At 41.8% G+C, this 25396-nt stretch overlaps 1 protein-coding gene across 1 annotated transcript; it reads right to left on the bottom strand.

Moving 5' to 3' along the window:
* Positions 1-377: 377 nt before the first annotated feature.
* Positions 378-21975, bottom strand: LOC101047629 (lysozyme-like protein 1). The gene is made up of 5 exons (XM_003938393.4): positions 21811-21975; positions 19401-19564; positions 18752-18910; positions 1422-1500; positions 378-622 (listed from the first exon to the last, which is right to left on the bottom strand). Exons 2-5 carry the CDS (start codon positions 19537-19539, stop codon positions 553-555), a joined length of 447 nt encoding a protein of 148 aa, XP_003938442.3. The 5' UTR covers positions 19540-19564; positions 21811-21975; the 3' UTR covers positions 378-552.
* Between the last annotated feature and the right edge of the window lie 3421 nt (positions 21976-25396).

Below are 25396 nucleotides of genomic sequence, written 5' to 3'. Positions count from 1 at the left end.
CAAAATACAGAAAATACAACTGAGAACCTTTTTGGGAACTTCAGCCCTGTCTCTCCGCGTCTCTTGCATGCATGTGGGTAGACGCATGGTGCCTAGCTTGTGGGTATGCACAGAAGCTCCTTCTGGGGACTCCTAAGGGGACTCTGCCCCTCACGTACTCTTAGCTCTCACCGTCACCCTTCTGCATGCGTCCTGTTCCTGTGGATGGCCCTGAAGATGAGGGAGTCTTATTTTTGAATAAGCAGATGTTTCAGGGCCACAGGAACCAGGACTCCCTACAATGAAGAAGGGAAGTTTGTTTCTCCCAGGGCTAGAGCTTTGTGGAGGTGATCGTTCAAGTCTTAACACCATGCTATTATGATGTCATTGAAACAGAGTCAGGGTGAAGACATTAAGTGGAAATATTTATTTTCTTAAAAATGTAGCTTAGTTTTCCCTCTCCAAGTTTGAAAAGGAATATCGGGAGGACATGGGACGAGATGACACAGGCATTTGGACGTTCACTGCAAACCCTGGGGCGTCGCTGCAAAGCATCCTGGGTCCAGTCCCAGCTTAGGAAACGTCACAGCCTTTTTTCCACTCGGACAGGTCTCTGCCCTCGCAGTGTTTCTTCCAGCCTTGCCTAAGGACGAGAGGGAAGCAGGAGCAGCAGAAAGAAGCATGACAATCTAAATCGTCTTCGGTTCAAATGCTACAGAAATTAACCAGAATCACCAGCGGAACTCTGGGTCGGGTTTCCTCTGCTTCTGAGATCCAAGGACACTGTCCTTTCGCCTAGTTCAGACTTTTCTGCCTGCTTTTCTCCTAGCCATTGTTAGCTTCAGCAACAAGCAATCAACTTTGGTAAGGATGGGTCATTTCATTACACACCCACATCTCTGAAAATGTGGGTTCTCTGAGCGGGTGGCCCGGCTAGCAATGTTCACTAGAACACAGCAGCAGGAAACGCAAGGTCCCAGGCTCAGTCCTGGGAGGCTTCCGCTGAGTCGCCATGTCACCGACCTGCTCACTGTCCTCTCACTGCTGCTCGTCCTCTTTCCCTGCAAAATATTGCTGTAACCTTCCAAATCTGATCCAAGTCTAGAGCAAACTCAAGCTTTTTTGTTTTTTCTTCTCTGTTGATTGACTCAATTGGCTCTTTCCAAGTCACTTTAGAAAATGCCTTTCCCCGTTGTTTGGAATCGGTTTATATGAAAAACAATCGCAAACTATCTTAACTCAATCCCATCTCTCCTCTCCCCTTCTATCTACTGCTGTGCTCACTGCCCGCCCGCCTCCGATGGAGGAGAATATAGACAAGCTCTCCTCCCATTGGTTGGACCACTCTGCGGAGGTGAGTTGTCAATTCCACCGTAGCTGTGATGAAGGCACACACTAGGTTTTGCCCATGCAGCCAAAGTCTCCCAAGGAAAGACTCTTACCAATAGTTCATTCCTTCTGTCTCTTTAACAATTTTCCTGGCACAGATAATCGCATCTGTGAGGTCATCAGTGATCAAGGCTGTAAAAGAGAGAAGACCTCAGGGTTAGGTGAGATTTTGTCGTTGGAGAGGGACCCTAACTCGTTTACTTCACTTTCTCACTCTTGCTGGAATGGGAGGTTTGGAAGAACTATGATTTTCCCTGCAAAGCCACAATCTCATTTTTGTTAAGCTTCTTCAAAAAGAACGTTTTTTTTTTTTTTTTTTTTTTTTTTAAAGACCATCTTCATCTTGCACTACCTGAAGTTTCAGAGAAAGAGCCCAATCCCGAAGGGTTTTTGGAAAGGTGTTTAGAGGAGACGCCACGAATGTTTTTATGTCCTAAAGAAATAGGTGCAGGCCAGGTGTGGGGGCTCAGACCTGTAATCCCAGGACTTTGGGAGGCCAAGGTAGGGGGATCACTTGAGGCCAGGAGCTTGAGTCCAGTCTGGGCAACATAGTAAGATCCCATCTCTACAAAAAGTAAAAAATTAGCCAGGTGTGATGGTGGACACCTCTAGTCCTTACTACTTGGGAGTCTGAGGTCCGAGGATCACTTGAGCCCAGGGGGTGGAAGCTGCAGTAAGCCGTGTTCACACCACCGCACTCCAGCCTGGCCAACAGAGTGAGACTCTGTCTTAAGGGAAAAAAAAAAAGGCATGTAAGACAGGATAGTACAATGTTTTCTGTATTTGGGTTAGTTGGACGTGTAAGATCTCTTTAGAGGTAAATATTAAACTTTTGTCTATTGTCATTTCAGTTTGTACCTTAAAATTTTTTTATCCACTTTTTTTTTTCTTTTGAGACAGAGTCTTATTCTGTGGCCCAGGCTGGAGTGCAGTGGCATAGTCTCGGTTCACTGAAGGCTCTGCCTCCTGGCTTCAAGCATTCTCCTGCCGCAGCCTCCCCAGTAGCTGGAATTACAGGTTCGTGCTACCATGCTGGGCTAATTTTTGTATTTTTAATAGAGATGGGGTTTCACCATATTGGGCAGGCTGGTCTCAAACTTCTGACATCAAGTGATCTACACACCTTGGCCTCCCAAAGTGCTGGGCTTATGGGTGTGAGCCACTGTACCCAGCCTAGGGTATTTTTCATATGCAGAAAGGTTAAAGTCAAATATATCCATCTCTATTACTTTTCATTTTTTTTTTTTTTTTTTTTTTTTTTAAACAGGTCTCACTCTGTCACCCAGACTGGAGTGCAGTGGCACGATCATAGCTCATTGCAGTCTCAACCTCCTGGGCTTAAGTAATCCTCACCTCAGCCTCTTGAGTAGCTGGGACTACAGGCATGCACCACCATGCCCAGCCATTTTTATTATTTGTACTTATTGTAGAGAGAAGGTTTCACTATGTTGGCCAGGCTGGACTCCAGGGCTCAAGTGATCCTCCTGCCTTGGCTCCCAAAGCGCTGGGATGACAGCCACCTTGGTGCCTGGCCATTTATTACATTTTCTATTGTTTCAGGCATAACAAATCTTTTGATTCAAATGTATTCATTGATATCCACATTCTTTCCTACTTGCCTGAAAGTGGCCTCAAAATCCTTCTCAACACAAACATGACAGAAAAAGGTAAATGAATTTTAAAAGTCCAATATCACTTCTATTGCAATTTGGTTCTCCAGGAACAGAGGCTAAGATGGACTTGGGGTGCTAGATATTCCTCAGAGATCCACATCTATGAAAGGAAGAGGATGGGGGGAAGTGGGATGGGCAGATGGAGATGTCCATGTGAGGGGCAGACCCAGCAGTTCCTCAGGCAGCCCAGCCACGAGCTCCTGCGTGAGCACTGTCCATCAGAGCCGTCCAAGTGGGACCCACATGCCCGGTCCACATGCTTCTGCTCATGTGTCACTGGGTATGAGCCACCCTGGAAGGGAACAGCCTGCAGCTGAGGCTGATCCTGAAGCAGGTGGCAGGTGCTGTCTGCTCATCACACAACTGTAGACCAATCTTCCTTTAGCAGCGGATCTGGGAGGCCCACGTCCATAAACACCACAACCGCCAATCAAGGACAAAAGTACTCAAACTACTTGATCTCATTTCTGCTTGTTAATTAAGCAAAGATTTTTTTTTCTTTTTAGAGGGTTGGGTAATGCTTGATGTTGACAAGCGTGCAGAGAGGCAGGTTCTCTGGAATACTTTCGGGTGGGAGTAGAATAGATTCAACATCTCAGGAAACCAACATAGCAGCATGTGTTTAGAGCCTTAAAGAAGTTCTTATCTTTTTTGTTTTGTTTTGTTTTTCGTTTTCTGTTTTTTGAGACGGAGTTTTGCTCTTGTTACCCAGGCTGGAGTGCAATGGCACGATCTCGGCTCACCGCAACCTCCGCCTCCTGGGTTCAGGCAATTCTCCTGCCTCAGCCTCCTAAGTAGCTGGGATTACAGGCACGTGCCACCATGCACAGCTAATTCCTAGTAACTTCTCTCTCAAGATGTATCCCAAGGAATATTTCTGTACAAAGTGGTTTACTATAACTTTATTTATAAGAGTTAAAATGAAAAAATCTAATTGCCTCATAATCAGTGATGTTCAAATTAATCATAATACTTTCATATAATTCAATAAAGAGGGATTTGAATTATGTTTTCCCAGGATGTTTAATAATATGGAGAAATGCTCCCCACACAATGTTGAGTTCCCAGTATCATAAAGATATCCATTAAGAGCTGTACTGTCCAATATGCAGGCATTAGCAACATGTGAACATTTAAATTAAAATTATATTAGTTGACAGATGAATGGATAAAATGTTTATATAGAGAGTGGAATATTATTCGGTCATGAAAAAGAAGGAAATGCTGACATTTGCAACAACATGAATGAACTGAGGGACATCATGCTGAGTGAAGGAAGTGAGACACAGAAAGACAAATACCACATGATTTCACTCATACGCAAAATCTAAAGACGCTGAACTCATAAAAGCAGAGTAGAGCAGTGGCTGGTGAGGAAAATGGGGAGATGTTGATGGAAGGGTCCAAACTTTCAGTTATAAGGTGAAGAAGGTCTGGGGATCTAATGTACAATATGGTGATCATAGTTAATTATACTATACTGCTTACTTGAAATTTGCTGACAGTAGCCAGGTGCAGTGGCTCATGTCTGTAATCCCAGCACTTTGGGAAGAGAGGTAGTAATGGGCTGAGACTGTACCATTGCACTCCAGCCTGGGTGACAGAGCTAGAGTCTTAAGTGGTCTTCTCTCTCTGTCTTTCACACACACACACACACACACACACACACGCACACACACACACACACACACACACACGGTAATGATGTGAGGTGATGGATTTGTTCAACTTGATTGTGAGAATCATTTCACAATGCATACAAAATCAAATTGTCATGTTATTTACTTTAAATATATACTATTTTGATTTGTCAATTTTACCTCAGTAAAGCTGAGAAACATGTTAAAAACCATGATTTCTAATTAATTAACACTAAACCCAATTAAAACTTTAGTTCCTTATTTGTTCTAGCTACATTTCAGACACTTTACAGCCACTCATGGGTAGTGGTTTTTATATTTGAGGGCACAGATGGAAGACATTTTCATTGTCATGGAAAGTTCTATTAGGCAGCACTAGTTTAGATTACAAAAAAAGACAGTCTTAGTTCGCTAGCATTTGAAGAAGATTTGGCTCTTAACTGTGGGATCACCAATGGTCTGAAGTCTGCTGCATTTTTTCTAAAATTTGTTTACAACAGAAATGCACTATTTTTGATACCAGAAAAAAATTAAAAAGTTAGCATAAAATGTTGCATTTCAATGGAGCATTGTGTTACCAGATTATTTTGTTAATTCAGTTGAAAGTGGAAGTTTTTTCTTGAGCCTGCTATTTCATTGAGTTGCTATGTTGCTTTCTCAGTTTGGCTTAACTAGAAGATAAATCTAGCGACAAATTTCTTTTAAGCAAATTTATTCTGAATGTGACTTAATTTTTCTTTAAAACAAAATTCTATTAATCAAAAGAAAAACTAACAAAATATATCATCTATAAGAGATAGCAATTGAAATAACATATGCGAATTCACTAGCATTTGCTGTACACTTCTACAGTGAAAACTAAAGCTATATCAGCTTATAAAAGTCTTTGCCTATCTTCTGGAGATAAAAATATTTAGGACAACAGTAGCTATTACCACTAGTTAACACTTTATTGAAATCTTACTCGATGTCAGGCACATGTTAAATCTCTTCACACAAAATCTCCATCAGTCCTCAGAACAACCATTTCTATGAGTACCATTTTATCCTTGTAAACCGAGGCCACACACCCAGTTAATGAGCCTGTTTTCCAATCGAGGGCTTACATTCTGTTTTCCTCTAATCTCTTTTTCCAACAGAAGCCACTTAAGCAAAGATTCCTGCTTATGAAACACTATAGGTTAATAAAGTTGATAATTAAAATATATTTCATTAATTTTTCAAGTAATTGTCTACGAGGTTATCTAAATTTAAGCATTTGATACCTGATTTATGCTCAGATTACTTAGAGACACTTTATTTCGGGTGCATACGCACTTGATAACTGCTGAGACACTGGTTTGCGTTTGGAAGTGGTCTAGCATATTTCCTGGGAGACATGGATTCGGGGCGTCTCTAGAGGTTGGAGGGACACAGATTATATAATGCATAGTGAGGAGGAAGCAGATCACATTCTATTATTCCGGGACTGGAGGTCCTCCCAGGCGTACACAGAAAGAGCACATTTGTCTTGGGGGCAGGGCAGTTTGCTTGGATGGCGATGCCCTGTAAGGGTTCCTGGGAGGGTGGGGCCAGGCAGGACCAGGAAGTCGTTTGTCCCCTCCTACTTTGTTAGAGCATTTTGTTGCACAATTGGGATGTTTTGAAAGTTGGACTTGACTGAATTTACTCAGGAAAATATGTTAGGGAAAGTGGAGCCTGGGAAATCAGGAATCCCCCAGCACCACCCCGCCACCGCACCCCCCACCCCAGCCCATGCAGCACTGAGATGCCGTTACAAGAAATAGCCACAGAAGGGCAGCAGAGGGGCAGAAATGAGTTAAGATGGCACTTTAAATGAGGACTCTTGCCAATAATTGTTTCTGCTCAATTTACTTTAAATAGACAATTCTGTTCAGTCAAACATGAATAAAGAAAGGCTCATGTTGAACAGCAAAGAATCGTTTATTCTCCCACATCCAACAGAAAACAGCAACAATCCACACAAAAAGAGCTTCAGTCCTTGTTTTCAGTGATGTGAGCTCTACTTCAAACTATCTGTCTGCTCGGCGTCCTCCCACCTCCCAAGTGAAATCTAGCAGCCACCACGCCCACGATGTCCATTTCTTCCCTGCTCTGAAGTGACGAAGGCCAATTCTGGTATCAGGGTGATGAGACATAAGAGTAATACAAGTGAACTAGACTAGAGAGTCAGTAATCATTTTTTTCTTAAATGTCTCTTATTTTAATGAAATCTGTGCTGCTGGGGGACGATATTGGCATCACATCAGGCATTTTGTACACTGTGTGTATGTATCGGTGCACGTATATGAATGTGTGTGCTTATGTGTGCTTTGTATGTATGAATATAGCATCAACTTTCTATTCAAATAGTTTGGGAAAAGTAGGCAGGAATTTTAGGAATACAATTTGAAATGAGAGTGAGGAGATTGTCTAGCTCCAGAAAATGGGCACAGGCTGGGTGCAGTAGATCACACTTGTAATCCCAGCACTTTGGGAGGTCAAGATGGGAGGATCACTGGAGCCCAGGAGTTCAAGACCAGCTTGGGCAACATGGCAAGACCCTGCCTCTATTTAAAAAAAAAGAAGAAGAGGAAGAAAACGAGCGTGAAATGTATCTGTACTGTACATGCATATAATGTCACATACCTTGTAAATACACTCTAATGCTAACTTTTTTTTCAGGTTCCCATGGCAAATATCCCTACTTCTGTAATATGTGGGACAGAATGACATTGTTCTAATGAAAGCCTCTCTGGCCTGAGGCTAAGGGAGGCCCCCCACGGAGGCGTGGTTAGTATATAAAACCATCATCTTAGGCCGGGCGCGGTGGCTCAAGCCTGTAATCCCAGCACTTTGGGAGGCCGAGGCAGGTGGATCACCAGGTCAAGAGATCAAGACCGTCCTGGTCAATATGGTGAAACCCCGTCTCTACTAAAAATACAAAAAAAAGTAGCTGGGCATGGTGGCACATGCCTGTAATCCGAACTACTCAGGAGGCTGAGGCAGGAGAATTGCCTGAACCCAGGAGGCGGAGGTTGCGGTGAGCCGAGATCGCGCCATTGCACTCCAGCCTGGGTAACAAGAGCGAAACTCCATCTCAAAAAAAAAAAAAAAAAAAACATCATCTTGTTTTCTTGTATAAAGCTATCCCTGAAAATCCCATGGTCTTCATGATAAGAAAGCAGATATGAGTGTCCTTTCACCTCTGACCATGAACCACCCAACACTTTAATGTCTTAGAATCTAAGATTGTCTTGCAGATGGACCCCTGCCCCAGGCTTCCCTAATTGGAATGAAACTGAACAGTATTAAATTAGTAATCTGCATGTAAAGTCAAGCATGACCACGATGGAGTCACAGATTTCTCTTCCCACTGTAAACAACTGGAAAAGTAGGCAGAGTAGATGAAAAATTGTTTTCAGACATTGGACAACTGGCAATGCAGGATCGTGATCTTTGAGAGAGAAAAAAGCAGTGAGCCCCGTGATTGCCATGACTTTCTGCCCAGAGGAGCTCTGCAGACCAGGGAGGTGGAGCCAGGCAGGGGATGGCCATCTAAGAGGAGGAGACAGACAGCAGACGCCAATGCCGCTGGGATTTTGTGGAGAATACCTGGGAGGCAGGAGCTACCCAGAAGAAGAGCAGCAGAAATCTGCAAAGGGATTCCACTGAGTCTTTGACTGAAGGCTAAACTGGGTATGTACAGGTAAAATTCCACAGGGCTAGGCAGAAAACTACTGCCAGGAGCAGGGCAGTTACAGACCTCACGTGCGGCTGGGAGACATGACTTCTGACTAGCCCAATGGAACAGACCTTGCGGAATCCTCAGCACATTCCAAAGAGACAGTGGGTGAGCAGTCATGCCTTAGTAGTGGGACTAAATAAGCCCTGCCATAAGGACTACTCCAGAACTTCCCTAACAAAGTTTAAGAGCAAGTCTTTTTTTTTTTTTTTTTTTTTGAGACGGAGTTTCGCTCTTGTTACCCAGGCTGGAGTGCAATGGCGCGATCTCGGCTCACCACAACCTCCGCCTCCTGGGTTCAGGCGATTCTCCTGCCTCAGCCTCCTGAGTAGCTGGGATTACAGGCACGCGCCACCATGCCCAGCTAATTTTCATATTTTTAGTAGAGAAGGGGTTTCACCAGGTTGACCAGGATGGTCTCGATCTCTTGACCTCGTGATCCACCCGCCTTGGCCTCCCAGAGTGCTGGGATTACAGGCTTGAGCCACCGCGCCCGGCCCAAGAGCAAGTCTTAAAAGGGTTAAGCTGATCAGAATAAACTTAACTGGTTGGCAAAAGAAATTCAACACTCCTTAAAGGAAGACAGCATAGTCTAGATACTCAACACTGCTGTGTATGAGGCAGGAAAGGTAGGCAAGGAGGTAGCCATGTCCTCAGGGTGTGGCAGTTCTGGTGACTGTGAAGTCCACACTGTAAGCCTCAGCATTCACAGTGTAGTCCAGCTCATTCAAACAAAGCTGCCTCCAGAAGGGAATTTCCCCTGTAGGGAACATGCACATTTTGACTTTACTGGTCCTTAGACTGACCCTTTGCACATTATAACAATAAAAACTCATCCCTGGGTGAAGATTTAAGATGCTAATGAGCCATGTGATGTATAAGCAGCATGTGCAGTGACTGTGCAGGCGCACCGAGAGGACCACCCAGAACACTCTTCCCACCTGCTTGTCAATAACCACAGACGACTCTGATAAAGGGAGCATCCCTCACGTGGTCTTGGCTGTCTCATCCTTATGAGCAGACTGCCCTGAAGTCTCTCTCGGGGTGAACTGTCCATTCTGCACCTAGCTTTCAAAGTATTCCTTTTCGTTTTCAATAAATTAGTCTATGCTACATCTCCTTTGCTGTGTGTCTCTTGTTGAAATTATTTTACACTAAGAAGACAAGACTGGAGAACTCACAACAGCTGTCAGCACATACACTATATTCAATAAAAAATGATTCCATGCGCAGAGGCCGGGAAATGTGACACATACCACAAGAAAGATCAGTCAGGGAAAAGACACAGAAATGACAGTTGATTGAATTAACAGATAAGAAAATTAAATCGCGGCTTATAAATATGCTCCTTTATATCAAGGACTCAAAGAGAAACATGAATAAAATGAAACAAAAGATACAAAGGTTTGCCTAACACCAAATAAAAAATAGAGTATTTGAAAAGAAATATCCAATCAAGAAGCTTAACAGATTTGCATTAAAAAAATAAAGTAACAGCGGACTTGAAGACGTAACCATGGAAACTATTGAAAATAAAACACAGGGAGGGAGAAAGGCTAAAACCATGAAGAGCCCTGGTGACAACAGGACGGCATCAGCCATCTAGCATATGTGCCATTAGCATCCTTGAAGAAGAGTGTTAGAAGAAAGAATGGCTGGAATGTTTTTGAATTTAATGAAAATTATAAACTCAGGGCTACAAAATTGTTAACAAATACCAAGTAAGATTAACACAAATATCTCACATAACCAAATTGCTAAAAATGAGTGATAGAAAATCTTAAAAACAACTAGAGAAAACAGACATATTACATGCAGGGGACAAAGATAAGAAAATCATTGGTTTTCCATTATGCATAAGGCAAGCCAGAAGGCAATGGAATATCTTTAACAATTTGAAGCTGGATGTGGTGACTCACAGCTGTAATCCCAGCACTTTGGAAGGTTGAGGATTGCTTGAGCCCAGGAGTTTGAGACCAGCCTGGGCAACATGGCGAGACCTCATGTATGAGTCCGTTTTCATGCTGCTGATAAAGACATACCTGAGACTGGCCAATTTACAGAAGAAAGAGGTTTAATAAACTTACAGTTCCACATGGCTGGGGAGGCCTCACAATCATGGTGGTAGGCAAAAAGGAGCAAATCATGTCTTGCAAGGAGAGCAGTAGGCAAAAAGAGAGCTTGTGCCCGGAAACACCTATTTTTAAAACCGTTGGATCTCATGAGACTCATTCAATATCAAGAGAACAGTGCGGGAAAGAACCCGCCCCCAAAATTCAATCACCTCCCACTGGGTTCCTCCCACAACACGTGAGAATTACGGGAGTTACAATTCAAGATGAGATTTGGGTAGGGGCACAGCCCAACCATATCACCCCCTCTCTACAAAAAGTAAAATAAAAATCAGCCAGGCACAGTGGCACGTGCCTGTGATCCCAGCTACTCAGGAGGCTAAGGTGGGAGGATTGCTTGAGCCCAGAAAGTGGACGCTGCAATGAACTGTGATCACGCCACTGCGCTCCAGTCTGGGTGATAGAGCAAGACCCTGTCTCAGAACAATAACTGGAGAGGAGAACAACTGTAAGCCCAGAATTTTATATGTAAAGAAAATGTTCCTCAAAATCAAAATAAAATAGAGATATTTTCAGACAAACAAAAGTAGAGAGAACACTTGCTAGCAGACCTCTACCCTAAAAAAAAAAAAAAAAAAAAAAAGGCAAAACCAAAACCAGAAAGAAGTTAAAGAAATTTTTTCAGCTGAAGAGAAGTGATATCAATTAACTACCTCCTCAAATAAATCCACCAAAGGAATGAAGAGTATTGGAAATAGTAAATATGTAATAAATATTATAGAACCTTTTCCCTCATTTAAAAAATGATTTAAAAGACAATTGTTTAAAGCAAAAATAATAAAAATGCATTGGGAGGTATATAAATGTAGAAGAAAAATGCATGACAACATGGCACAAAGGATGGAACAGGAAAAATTAGAGAATACTGTTAAGACACTTGTATGTTACGTATGAAGTGGTGCGTTATTTGAAGGTAGACTGTGATAAGATAATGATGCCTATTGGAACCCCTAGAGTAATTACTGAAAACAAAGTAGAGGTATAGCTAACAAACCAATGGAGGAAATAAAAGAGAACAATAAAATATATTTTTAAAAATCCAAAAGAAGGCAGAAAAATGTAACCAAGAATAGATGGCACAGACAAACAGAATAGCAAGATAGCATTTAAAACTAGCCATATCAATAATCACAATAAAGGTAAATTATCTAATCAAGGTTCCACAAAGTATGGCCCACAGGCCAACCTCTTGTTTCTGTAAATAAAGCCTTATTGGAACACAGCCAGTCCCATTCATTTACATACTGTCTATGGCTGCTTTCACACTCTGTACTGGCTGAGTAGTTGCAGTAGAAACCATATGACCTGAAAAGCCTAAAATATTTACTATTTGGCCCTTTAGGAAAATGTGGTTTAGTCACTCCTAATGAAAAGCAGTAATTATCAGAATGGATATAAAAACAATGCATAACTACATGCTACCTATAAGAAATTTACTTTAAATGTAAAGACACAGATGAGTTAAAAGTTAAAAGGATGGAAAGAAGAAACATATTATGCAAAGATTTCCCCAAAGAAAGCAAGAGTGGGCTATACTGCTGTTAGATAAAGTAGATTTCTGGATGAGAAGTAGTACCAGAGTTAAGGAGAAACATGGACTCCAGTGATAAAAGGGTCAATTCACCATGAAGACCTAACAGTCTTCAATGAATATGTGCCTAATAATAAAGCTTCAAAAATGGACATGACTGAGAGGAGAAATAGAAAAAACTAAAATGAGAGTTGCAAATTTCAATATGTATCTCTCACTGTATAATAGTTCTGCTAAGAACTATCTAGTAAGTTCTAAGAAAATCAAAAAGGAAATAACAGTCATTTATAGAACATCTACCCACCAAATATAAAATACACATTTTTTTTTTCAAATGTAGATTCACCATAAGATGGCTTTGCTGTGCTGTAAAATAAGGTTAAAGATGTATTAGAGCAGGCAAACCCAAACTACGGCCCACGGGCCGCATGTGGCCCCCTGAGGTCATTTATCCAGCCCCCCGCCGCACTTCAGGAAGGGGCACCTCTTTCGTTGGTGGTCAGTGAAAGGAGCACAGTATGTGGCAGCCCTCCAACAGTCTGAGGCACAGTGAACTGGCCCTCTGTGTAAAAAGTTTGGGGATGCCTGTATTAGAGGTTTGAAACCATGTAGACCAGGGGTCCCCAACCCCCAAACCACAGATCAATACCAGTCCATTGTCTGTTAGGAACAAATCTCACAGCAGGAGGTGAGCAGTGGGCAAGTGAGCTAAGCTTCATCTGCATTTAGATCCACTCTCCCTTGTTTTATTACCATCTGAGCTTCACCTCCTGCTAGATCAGAGGCTGCGTTAGATTCTCATAGGAGTGCAGACCCTTTTGTGAACTGTACCTGCGAGGGATCTGGGTTGCACACTCCTTATAAGAATCTAATGCCTGATGATCTGTCACTGTCTCCCATCATCCCCAGAAAGGACTGTCTAGTTCCAGGAAAATAAGCTCTGGGCTCCCACTGATTCTATATTATGATGAGTTGTATAATTATTTCTTATCTATTACACTGTCATAATAATAGAAATAAAGTGGACAATAAATGTAATGTCCTTGAATCAGCCTGAAACCATCCTCCTTCCTCTGGTCCATGGAAAATTTGTCTTCTACAAACTGTTCCCTTGTGCCAAAAAGGTTGGGGGCCGCTGAGGTAGACCATAGTCTCTGACCATAATGAGGTGTAACTAAGAATCTATAATGAAATCTCATTCCTTTCTGGGCAAGGGGGTAGTAATGGCCTGTGATTCCTATCCCTCACTTCACTACTGCAATGTTTTTTCTATGATTTGATCAGATTTGTGAAAGTAGAGTCATTATTAACATTCTCCTCCAGTTACCCAGTTTGTGTTTGTTCTGTCTTCCAGCCAGGATTCTTTATGATACAGTAGGCGAAAAATTTAACCACTTGGTTCTCAGAAAATGTACTCATTCTATGCTCAAAATGTATTGATAATTTGGTAGCACAGAATTTTATATTGGAAACGGGTTTCCCTCAGAGTTTTGAAGACATTTTTCCATTTTCTTCTAGCTTCCAGTGTTGTGGTTGAGAAGTCTGATGTCACTCTGATGCTTGATTTTTTTTTGTATGGGACATTTTCTTTTTCAGATGGAAGCCTGTTGCATATTCTATTTTTCTATAGTGTTCTGAAATTGGATGAGGCTGTTCCTGAGTGTGAGTGTAGAATAATCCATTGTACAGTAGTTTCTCTTTATCCAAGTGGGATACATTCCAAGGCTCCCAGCTGATTTCTGAAATGATGAATAGTACTAAATTCTATATATGCTATGTTTTTTTTCTTTTTTACGCCAGGTAACTAAGACAGCTACTAAGTAACTAATGGGTATGTAGTGTATACAGTGTGGATACACTGGACAAAGGAATAATTTATATCCAGTGTGAGACAAAGCAGAACGGTGCAAGATTTCATTATGCTACTCAGAATGGCATGCAATTTAAAAGTTATTAATTATTTCTGGAATTTTCCATTTAATACTTTTGAGTCACAGTTGACCATGAGTAACTAAAACTATGGAAAGCAAAACAGTAGACAAGGGGTGACTATCGTACTCGTCATGTGATGAACCTTACAAATGGAAACCACATGCTTTTTAGTTCTGGAAATGTTTTTTAAAGGTTGTATCCTATCTGCTGTTTCTCTTCTCTCCTGCTAAAACATATTTTTATATCCCTTTATTTTATCATTCTTATTTCTCCTATTTTCCACTTATCTCTTTTTCTCATTTTGCTTTTAGAGTGATTTCTTCAATGTTATCTTCTTATTACTTTACTGAATTTTCCATTTCTGTTATCATATTGTTAATTTCCAAAGCCTCTTTATTTGGTTTTCTGAAAGTTTCCTCTTTCTTTCCTTTTTTTTCCAGACAGAGTCTTGCTCTGTCGCCAGGTGCCAGGATGGAGTGCAGTGGCATGATCTTGGCTTACTGCAACCTCCGCCTCCCGGATTCAAGCAATTCTCCTGCCTCAGCCTCCCAAGTAGCTGGGACTACAGGCACATGCCACCATGCCCAGCTAATTTTTTTGTATTTTTAGTAGAGACAGGGTTTCACCATGTTGGCCAGGATGGTCTTGATCTCTAGACCACATGATCTGCCCACCTCAGCCTCCCAAAGTGCTGGATTACAGGCGTGAGCCACCGTGCCCAGCCTAAGTTTCCTTTATCTTTTTCAAAAAAAGCACCTTGCTTTGTTTCATCTAAGCATCCTCTCTTTTCTGTCTGAAGATATTAATGATAGTTTTCTGAATTCGAAGTTTTCATTTCCTTGCATAACCTCTGCTTTCAAAAAGTTTTATCTGTTTGGTTTTTGCCTCATTTTTTTTCATGTCACTGCCATTCCTCTAAAGTCTGGTGATCCCTGGCTCTCTGCAACTATTTAAGAGAGGGACATTAAAAGCTGGCAGAGCCCTGTGCTCAGAGGTGGGGATTTTCAACTGTGGATCTCACTGCAGGGAGGTTTGACCAATTTTGTTCACTGGGGAGTCCCACTCAGAATCATTAGTTATTTCCTTTCAATTTGGCCAGATGCCTAGAAGAAAATCTCATTTGGAGAGTCAGTCCTGGCTGCTATCATTGTGAAATCTGAGTGGAGCAGGTGGTTGGGACTACAGAAACTATAACTTAATTTCCCACGCCTGTGGTCTGGAGCTCTTGCCCTCAAAGGCTGTTGAGGTCTCTCAGTTGAGAGGTTTTCTACTTCACTCATCTAGAGGGTTAAGTCTCAGTATTCTGCCAGGGTGAGGAGCAGTCAGTAGATGAATGCCTCAGGAAGGGACTGGAGGTTCTAACTATTCCTTAATGGAACTTTATCTTCACTCTAACTTCCAGAAGTAGCTGATGCTACTGATTTCTGAGCTTTGTTGTTATGTCAGTTCTGTGTTTGCTTCTCAGATTTCCCACTGCTGGTTTAGGATTCAGATTTCTTCAATCACTAAATTAATCACCACTTGCCTCCTGCTTTCCAGCTTCTAACGGCTTTGGTATAGTTTCCTCTTCCATTTATCCTGTATTTGTGGATTTGTCTTTTTATCTTATTGATTCTTGAATCCCTTTAGTGTTAATTTAGTAGGACACCAAGAGAGAGGAGAGGTGTATTGCGTTTCTATTGCTGCCCTAACAAATTACCACAAACTTAGAGGCGTGAACACCGCAAAATTTGCTGACAGTTCTCTAGGCTGGAAGAGTGACGGGGTTTCACAGGGCTGAAGTCAAGGTGCTGACAGGTGTGTTTTCCTTTCTGGAGGCTCTTGGGGAAGAAAAGATCCATTTCCTTGCTCATTTGGGATTCGGGAGAGTTCAGTTCCTTATGGGTGTTGAACTGAGATCCCTGTTGCTTGTAGGTTGTCACCTGAGGGCCATTCCCAGCTTCTAGGGACCACTCACACCCCTTGACTCACGGCCCCTTACTCCATCTTCACAGCCCGCAATGGTGGGTTGAGACCCTCTCACACTCTGAATCTCTCTTCCTTCTTCTGTCATTGGATCTGTCTCTGACCACAGCTGGGAAAGATTCTCTTCTTTTAAAGACTCATGAGATTAGATTGGCTCACCCACATGGTCAGGGATAATCTCCCCTGCCCAAGCTCAGATCCTTCCTCATATCTGCAAAGTTCCTTTTGTCATGTGAGATAACAGAGTGAGAGGTTTCGGAGATTAGAGAGTGGACATTTGGAAGGTGGGGTCAGCCCACCATGGGAGTTAAATGCACACATTTAATCCTCACATTTGACTGAAAGACTCCATTGGTGAGCTCTTAGGGAAAGCTAATAAGATAGACCAGGACAGGGAAGGGTTCAACAGTCATGCCTATGGGAAAGTGAATATACTGAATGTTTTAGCTCAGAAGATAAGAAACTGGAGATGAGAGATACTTATAAATCATTTGCATACATTTAATATGTTTTTATGTGTAACATAAAGCAAACTTGTTTTGAATAAACCAGGAGGAAAAACTAGGATTGGTATAGAAGGCTAGAAAAAGAGAGATTTTGGCCTAGCAAAGGAATGTTCTAAATTAAGGGCTGACTACTAATCAGGAGATGTATCTCAGGAGGTAGTGATCATTCTTTATTAATGTTAGCTTAGGGACAATGTACTAGGTAAACTGACATGTTATTCAATCATTCAGACATTTAAACCCATACGCCGATTACTTCATTTTCTAAATTTTCATTGACAGTCAACAGTGGTTGGTTTCTTTCATTGATATAACATTTTGAGAGTGAGAAAGAGAAAGCACTGACGTACCTTTTATTATAGCATATTGTTATAATTATTCCGTTACTATTGATTGCTGGTAACATCTTAGTGTGCCTAATTTATTATAACTTACACTTTGTCGTCGGTATCTATGTACAGAAAAAATTACAGTATATACAGGGTTAGATATTATCTGCAGTTTCAGCATCAACTGGGAATCTTGGGATATATTCCCCCTTCAAAAAGTGGGGGACTCCTGGATGTGGCAAAGAGAAGTTAAAATAGTTTATTTTCTGTCCTGAAAGAATTTGCAATAGAATATTTTATGACTCTCTCTCTGACTTCACTCTTGCTCCTCATTCTCTTCATTTATTCAATAAACATTTATTGAGCTCCTGCAATGGCCAGGCACCGTTCTAGGCATTGTGGATCCATCAGTGAATGAAACAGAACTCTCTGCCCACAAGGAACTTACACGCTAGAGGGGGCACAAAGAAGATGACTTCAACTGAGCTCTGTCCTCTGCCTGTTCAGCATCTCTGGCATCAGTCTTCCGTCACCAACTATGACCATCATTCAGTCTTTTTGTGGCACTTCGCTCAATAACTGCAGTGACACTTAAATGGCCTCTGCTTTAATCTGTCCCACACCCTGCTTGCAGATTGATCCTGCTGAAGCAATGATTAGTTAACTGACCTCTCTTGGCTTCCTCTTGCAGGCAGAAATCAGGGCAAGCCTCTTAGCCTGGCTCTCCAGGTCCTTTCACGCTCAGGTGGTCATTAGCCTTTCCACCTGCCTTTCCTGTGATTCCTCTTCATGTCACTTTGTTACAGAAAAAAGAGTCTCTCCTTACTCTGTTCATGCCCCACACCCTCCCACAGGCACCTCTTCACTTTTGCTGTTCCCCTGGTCTGGGATTACTTTTCTCTCTCTTTACTCAAATCTTTCCCATCTTCTAAGTCTCAGGTCAAATATCACTGTGTTTACAGAACTTCCCATGGTTTGTTAATACTGTGGCTTTCCTCTGAAGCCCACAACACTCAGTGCACTCCTGCTTACATCTTTGAACTTCAAGGAGGCACATATTCTCTTCTCTTTTATGTCACATGGAAGTTTGGTAAAGCAGAATTCATGCCTGACGTATTTTGTTATCCTCAGTGCTGTGCTCATATGGATTTCTAGAATGACTAAAGTAAAACACGTGGAAGTGAGTTCTAGTTTAATGTCCAATATTTAAGACATGCGGCTAGCTAAATATAGTGGCCGACATCTATAATTCTAGCACTCTGAGATACCGAGGCAGGAGGATCTCCTTAGGCCAGGAGTTCAAGACTAGCCTAGGTGGGACCCCATAGCAAGACTCCATAGCCAAATTACGTCTCTACAAAAAAAAATTTTAAAACAGCCAGGCCTGTGCCTGTAGTTCTAGCTACCCAGAGGAAGGAGGATTGCTTGGGCCCTGGAGGTCAAGACTGCAATGAGCTGTAATCACACCACAGCATTCCAGCCTAGGCAACAGAGTGAGACCCTGTCTCAAAAAAAAAAAAAAAAAAAGAAAGAAAGAAAGAAAGAAACACAGAGTGTCTTCATCTCAATCTGCACAAAGAAGTACAAACTGCATCCTTGGAGCGAATTGCTTATGGAAAGCAGCTGGCAGGCAGCTTCCTTTTTCTTACTGGAGACATCAAATACCTGTAACCTGAAAGGGCAGTAGGATCATTTGTCCATCCCCCTGCTTTAGTGGAGATCTTCATAAAAACTCTCCAACATGGAATAAGTCATCTGGACAAGTCAGCCGCAGGACCCTGAGTGCCACGTTGGAAACCATTACATAATTTACCAATCTGGAGCAGGACTATTTGCAAGTCTGAACTCCAAATTTTAGTTAAAGCAAAACGCGGGTGGCGATCCCATTGTCGGCTTTGTCCCCCGTCTCATTGGAAAGTCAGAGCCTCACCTGAGCAGGCGACGTGGCAGTGGTTCTGCTCCCGCGGCTTTCCCTGTCTGCACCAGGTGAAGCTGTTGATCTGGAAGATGCCGTAGTCGATGCTGCCGTCATCCAGGACCGTCTGGGCGGTGGTGTTGTAGCCGCTCTCGTAATACGCCATGCAGATCCCTGGAGGGGCAAAGCCAGAAACGCCAGCAAAGGAAGTGCATCGCCGGCTCTAAGCCTGGTCTGAGGGCGCCTTTCCTGATCCCGGTTCCCTGACTGCTTCCTCCCAACACACCTCGGGGCGGGGCAGGGCAGGCGGGCACCCTGAGGGGCACATGGGGGCTGGGAGGGTGCACCTGGAGCTGGACACCCAGTCAGGGGCTGAGCCTAGACAACAGTCGGGTCCCCTCCCCACGGTGCCAGCAGAGGTGGCATTATTTTCCCCTTCCCTGTTGGTGTCCTGAGGACAGGACTCCAGGAATAAGGAAATGAGGCGCGGGGGAGGAGGGAGAGGAGACCCAGAGAGCCACAGTTAGGCCGGCAGCCACCCCTGGGGGCGGTGGGGGCAGGGCATGGACCGCTGGGAAGACGCAGCAGGGAGTGTGGCCGGGACCTTCAGCATCTCAGGGCAGAGCTCAAGGACAGAAAGAGATCAGGAAAGAAAGAATCTCACAGTTTCCAAGGCTGAAGCCCCAGTAATTGTCCAGGCCAGCCCTCGAGAATATTTTCGCCAGTTTGCAGCGAGTGTAGATTTTGGACTCGGCGCCTGTGACCAAGCAGCCAATCAGGGTCAAAAGGCCCGCAGCCCTCATCCTCAAAGCCTGCTGGAGACAGAACCTGCCAAGGGCAGGAGACCGGCTCAGACGATCTTGATCCGGAACTTTGAAATCCAGCGGCGGAGACTGTGCACAGCCCTGCCTAGATGCTGCCTGTCACTTTGGTCATTCAGAGCCACCATCAGGGAAAACTGGCCACTCCACAGTCCAGGGAAGGAACGCGACTGCAGGCCCTTTCCCTAATGCTTTTCCCTGCAGTGACTTCCAGGTCAGCGCTGTGTTCTCAGGATTCAGCAAGTGAAAAAATTAACCCTCCTTAATACACATCCAGATGAAATTTTTAGGATTTCTATTTTAATTCTATGAATAGAAAGTAGAATACAAGGGTGAAACATTCCCTATACCGCGGACCCTTGAACACATGGCTTTGAACTGTGTGGGTCCATTTTTTTGGGAATTTTCTTCTGCCTCTGCCACCCCTGAGACAGCAAGACCAACCCCTCCCCTTCCTGCCACGCCTCAGCCTGCTCAGTGCCAAGACAGCCGGGATGAAGACTTTATGATCACCCACTTCCACTTAGCTAAGAGTGAACACGTCTGCTCTTCCTCGTGCTTTTTAAATAACACTTTCTTTTCTCTAGCTTACTTTATTGTAAGAGTACAGTACAGAAGACACAGAACATAAAATACGTGCTTATTGGCTGTTTATGTTATTGATAAGGCTTCCAGTCAGCAGTAGGCTATGAGTCATTACGTTTCTGGGGAGTCGAAAGTTAGATGCAGATTTTCAACTGGGCAGGGTTTGGCGCCCGCCCCTGAACCCTGCATTTGTTCAAGGATCAGCTGGGTGTGTAGAAATAGACAGCCCATTTCATCCAGAGATGAAAGACTCATGGGGCTGTATGTACAACTTGAAGGTTTATTGTTTGGGGGTTTATTGCAGGGTGAAGATGAAGCACTTAATCTTTCATTTTCTTTCCTTAATTCATTTCCAAATGTGGGCACGTTGCTTCCAAAATACCAATGTTTTATCTGAGATTGCAAATGCACTGTTTTGCTGGGCTTCACCACCAGTGCTTGGGGGCCTCCTAAAAGCCTGGCACCTGACTGGGGAGCAAGAGGGATGGATGACGATGCCTCAGGAAAGGAGGACAGCGCCTGGGGGAGCAGAGGGGCATCAAGAGGGCCCCCCCGGAACCATGCGAAATGGGAATAGGATCAAGAGTGCTGTCTCCTGCTGCCTACTCATTTCCCACAGTCTCTTCCTCTCTTGGAATAATGTCTTCCCCAAACACGACAGCCTTGCTGGAATAAGGTGAAGTGAAATGTCTGACACCTGCTTGGGATCCTAAACTGGATGTTCATCCATGTGTTCATCCCGTGTCATTTTCTGCACATGCCTAGAAACTTTTCCAGTCACTGGTTTCTCTCCCTGGGGCTGGATTCCTGCATTGAAAGCCTAGGCCCAAGACAGGGCTAGTATTCATCAGCAAGGCCACCACACTGAGTAACAAGCAGGGCTCTAAGGTGACTAAGCAATAAGGTAAGAAACTGCACTTCATGAGGGGTATGTACAGTACAAACGTGAATAGCAAGGGGGGCAAACCAGGCCTGCTTTTGTATGTAAAGTTTTGTTGAAACATAGCTACACCCATTTGGTGATATATTGGTGGCTGATTTCCAACTACAGCAGCAGAGTTGAGTAGTTGTGTTAGAGGCTGTACAGACCACAAAGCCTAACATATTATTATCTGGCCCTTTTCAGAGACAAACAAGGTGTAAGACAAACGAGGTGTAAGATGCAGAGCTTAGCCTGGGCACGGTGGCTGATGCCTATAATCCCAGCACTTTGTGAAGCTCAGACAGGCATATCACTTGAAGCCAGGAGTTTGAGACCAGCCTAGGTAACAAAGGTAGACCCCTGTCTCTACAGAATATACAAAAATCAGCCAGGCATGGTGCTGTGTGCCTGTGGACCTAACTACTTGGGAGGCTTAGGTGGGAGGATTGTTTGAGGCTTGGAGGTTGAGGCTGCAGTGAACCGTGATTGTGCCACTGAACTCCAGCCTGGGCAGCAGAGTGGGACCCTGTCTCAAAAAAAACAAAACAAAACAAAGAAAATGCAGAGCTTACAAATAAAGTGGGTTTCCATCCCCTGACTTAGAATGTTACTGATCTCAAACAAGTGAAAAGAAAACCCACAGCAACAGTAACCCCAAGCATCATGTTCTACATCCTTCAAGCCAGGATGGGGTTGCCATTGCTGGTTCTCTGGGACAGGTGGCATCAGAGTAATTTAGGCCTTACTGAAAATGCAGATTCCTGGTGCCTGCCCCAGAGGCTGACTTCTCAGGTGAGTCTGCGGAAGAAGCATGGCTCTACTTACTCAGTCTGTGACTGGCAGCTCAGGTGAGCTTCCTGAATCCCCTGAAGCCATGTCTGATTCCTACAAGGCAAGAGTAATCCTTTCCTAGCTCAAGAACCTGTCATTAGAATGTTAGAGAAAGAAAAATTCTTAACACCTTTGTTTCTCATCACCTTAGAGATGCTAGAATTCTACTTCTTGGGACTAAAAGCCATATCATCCTGCTCACTTATGTTCTCAGGCAGGTGATAACTGTCTTTTGGGCCTTAAAACCTCTCTTTTTTTCTCTCTTCCCCTCAACAAGCTCCTCACTACACAACTTGGCCAGGGCCTCCCGTCCAAGTGAGAGCTCTCCTCTAAGTCAACAGTCTGCAAACTTTATCACAGACTCCATTAATAAACAAGGTTAAGCATGTATCCCCTTTAGATGTATATTACATTATAAATCCTACTTCTGTACTTCTGTACTAACATGCTACATAAATTATCAACCTACACAAAACTAAATTTTGAAAATGAGCAACATAGAGGTGAAATTGACATTAAAATTTATTAACAGCACATTTATTTGCTAGTCAAATTATTAATAAAATATTTTTGTAATATGATTTCATCATTTTTGAAAAATTTGGCCTAACATCTTGTGAATCAAAAACTAAAGAGCTGTTTTTGAGCTCTATTTATTTCAATGTTCAGATTTAGTGACACATTTGAAATGAATTCTCATTGGAATATGTAGATCTAAGTATAACTTTATTGTTGACTGCACCTAACTAATCATTATATTTTCTTAAATTCCATCTGCCAGTAATGCAAAGGTTTTGTTGAAATCTATTTTTAAGTTCATATAGCATTACATTGTGCAGACAACATAACATACTTGGCCAATTTCATATTGACGCACACTTATGTTATTTTATTCTTCTATTATAAACATATTACAACCAATAATTTTATACGTGTCATTTACCTTTGCAAGAATAGCTTGCTGGATCAAAGGGTATAATTTCGTAATTTTGCTAGATATTTGCCAAATTGTCTTTCACATGGGCTTGTATCAGGAAGATAGTGCATGGTGTCATCAAATGTTTCAATATTTGTCAATATCAGAGATGAAACGTATAAGTTTTCAACAGTTTCAATTTCAACTTGTGTTATTTCAAGCTGCTTGAGCATCTTTTTTTAATCTTTAGAAGCATTTGTGGACCTTTTTTGTGAACTGTCTATAATATAAGAAAATGTAAAAAAAAAAAAAGAACATGTATAGGTTTTTCTTCAAACATCTTTTTCAAAATGCTTTGAAATAGGGATTTTACAATCAGTGAGAAAATAGAGACAGACTGTCTTTTTCTTTTTCAAAAATGCTTGTTTAGCAAGTTTTCAGATAATGAGGTAAATATATAAAAGCCATTTTACTTTCTTATATACTAAAAATAGAAAATGAGAATATGAAATAAACAGAAACATTTACAATAGTACACAAACACAAATGAAGTACTTAAATTTAAACCTAACAAAATATGTGCAGAATATATATGCTGACAACTATAAGATAAATGAAAAATTAAAGAAGACCTGAGTAAATGAAAAGATACACCATATTCATGAATTTGAAGATTTAATATTATTAAGATTTAATCTATAGATTTAATTGAATTCCATTTAAAATCCCAGAAAATTGTTTGGAAATATCAATAAGAGGATTCTAAAACTTATATGAAAAGGCAAAGGGACTAGAATGGACAAAGCTATTTAGAACAAAATCGAAGGACTCATACTACTTGATTTTAGGACTTAATGTAAAGCTGTAGTAATGAGGACAGAATGATATTTGTGGACAGATAGACACATAGAACAGTGGACCAAAAGAGAGAGCCTAGAAAGAGAGCTACAAATGTGTAGTCAACTAACGTTTTATAAAGACGCAAATTAAATTCAATGGAAAGATGATGTTCCTTTCAACAAATGGTACAAAAATAAAGCTGTCTATATGCGAAACAACAAAAACAACAACAAAAATAAAACAAGGTATATTGAAGAATACATACCTTATATCTCGTATAAAAATTAATTCGAAATGATCAAAACCCTAAATGTAAAAAATGTCATGATGAAATTTTTTAAGTAAACATAGAAAATGTGCAGGCCCTTGGGTTTGGTAATGAAATTTTAGATACAACACCAAAAGCACAATCCATGAAAGGAGCGGCAACAGCAACAACAAAACGATTAGTTGGACTCAATCAAAATTTAAATTTTGCTTTTGAAAGACATTGTTTTGCTCTTTGAAAGACATCGTTAACAGAATGAAAAGACTAGCTACAGATTGGAAGAAATATTTACAACTCAATGTCTGATAAAAGCCTCGTATTCAGAATATAAAAGGACTCTTAAAATTCAACCACAAGCAAGCATATGACCCAACTAAAAAATAAGCAAATGATTTAACCAGACACCTCAAAGAAGATATATAGATGACAAATAAGCATACGAAAAGATGATTAATATCACTGTCACCAGGGAAGTGTAAATTAAAGCCACAATTAGATATCACTTCTCACTAATTAGAATTGCTAAAATAAATTAGATGGCACTAAATGATGAAGACGCAGAACCGTAAGAACTCTGATTTACCTCTGGTGGAAATGCAAAATGGTACAGTCACTTTGGAAAACCGTTTGGCAGTTTCTCATAAAATTAAACATAGACTTGTCATATACACTGACAACATACTCCTACATATTTATTCAAGTGAATAAAAAAACTTATGTTCACACAGAAACAAGCTAACCCATGTTTACAGAAGCTTTATTCATAATCAGTAAAAATTAGAAGCAACCAAGATGACCTTCAAGAAGCAAATCTATTTAAAAACTGTGTCTAATCCATACAACGGAATACTGCTCCGTAATTAAAGGAATGAGTCATTTCATTCCTGCAACAACGTGAATGAATCTTAAATGCATTTTGCTAAGTAAACGAAGCCAGACCCAAAAGACGATGTATTATATAATTCCATATACGTGACATTATAGAAAAGGCAACATTTATGGGGATGAAAAACACTTCAGTGACTGTCAAGGGTCAGAGGAGAAACTGACTACAAAGGAACCACATGTGTTCTATTTTATTTTAGGTCAATGGGATTGTTCTCTATGATCTCGTGTAGTGGATACATGGCTTCACGAATTTGTCAAAACCCGAAGACACATATACAGTGATGAGGGAACTTCATTGTATGCAAACTTTAAAAAATCATCCAGGATGTTGGGGAATACCAGGGTAGAATTCAGTCTGTGATGAAAAGTCCCAACAGTATTACAAATGTATGACATAACCTTGCTGAAAGAGTGGGAAAAGAGATGCGGATCCAGGTAACTTTAGAAAATAGTGTTTTGACTGAATATTTAAAGTCTACAGACAAAACCATCTGTACATAAACACTGTACTCCAGTTGGTGAATTCCCTTCTCATTGGGGTAAGTGTTAGCAATTCTGAAATGACATGTAAACTAGCATTAAACAAATG

Source organism: Saimiri boliviensis, chromosome 8, assembly GCF_048565385.1.
Source record: "Saimiri boliviensis isolate mSaiBol1 chromosome 8, mSaiBol1.pri, whole genome shotgun sequence".
In the NCBI taxonomy this organism is placed as follows: Eukaryota; Metazoa; Chordata; class Mammalia; order Primates; family Cebidae; genus Saimiri; species Saimiri boliviensis.
This window is presented reverse-complemented; position numbering and strand designations above follow the sequence as displayed.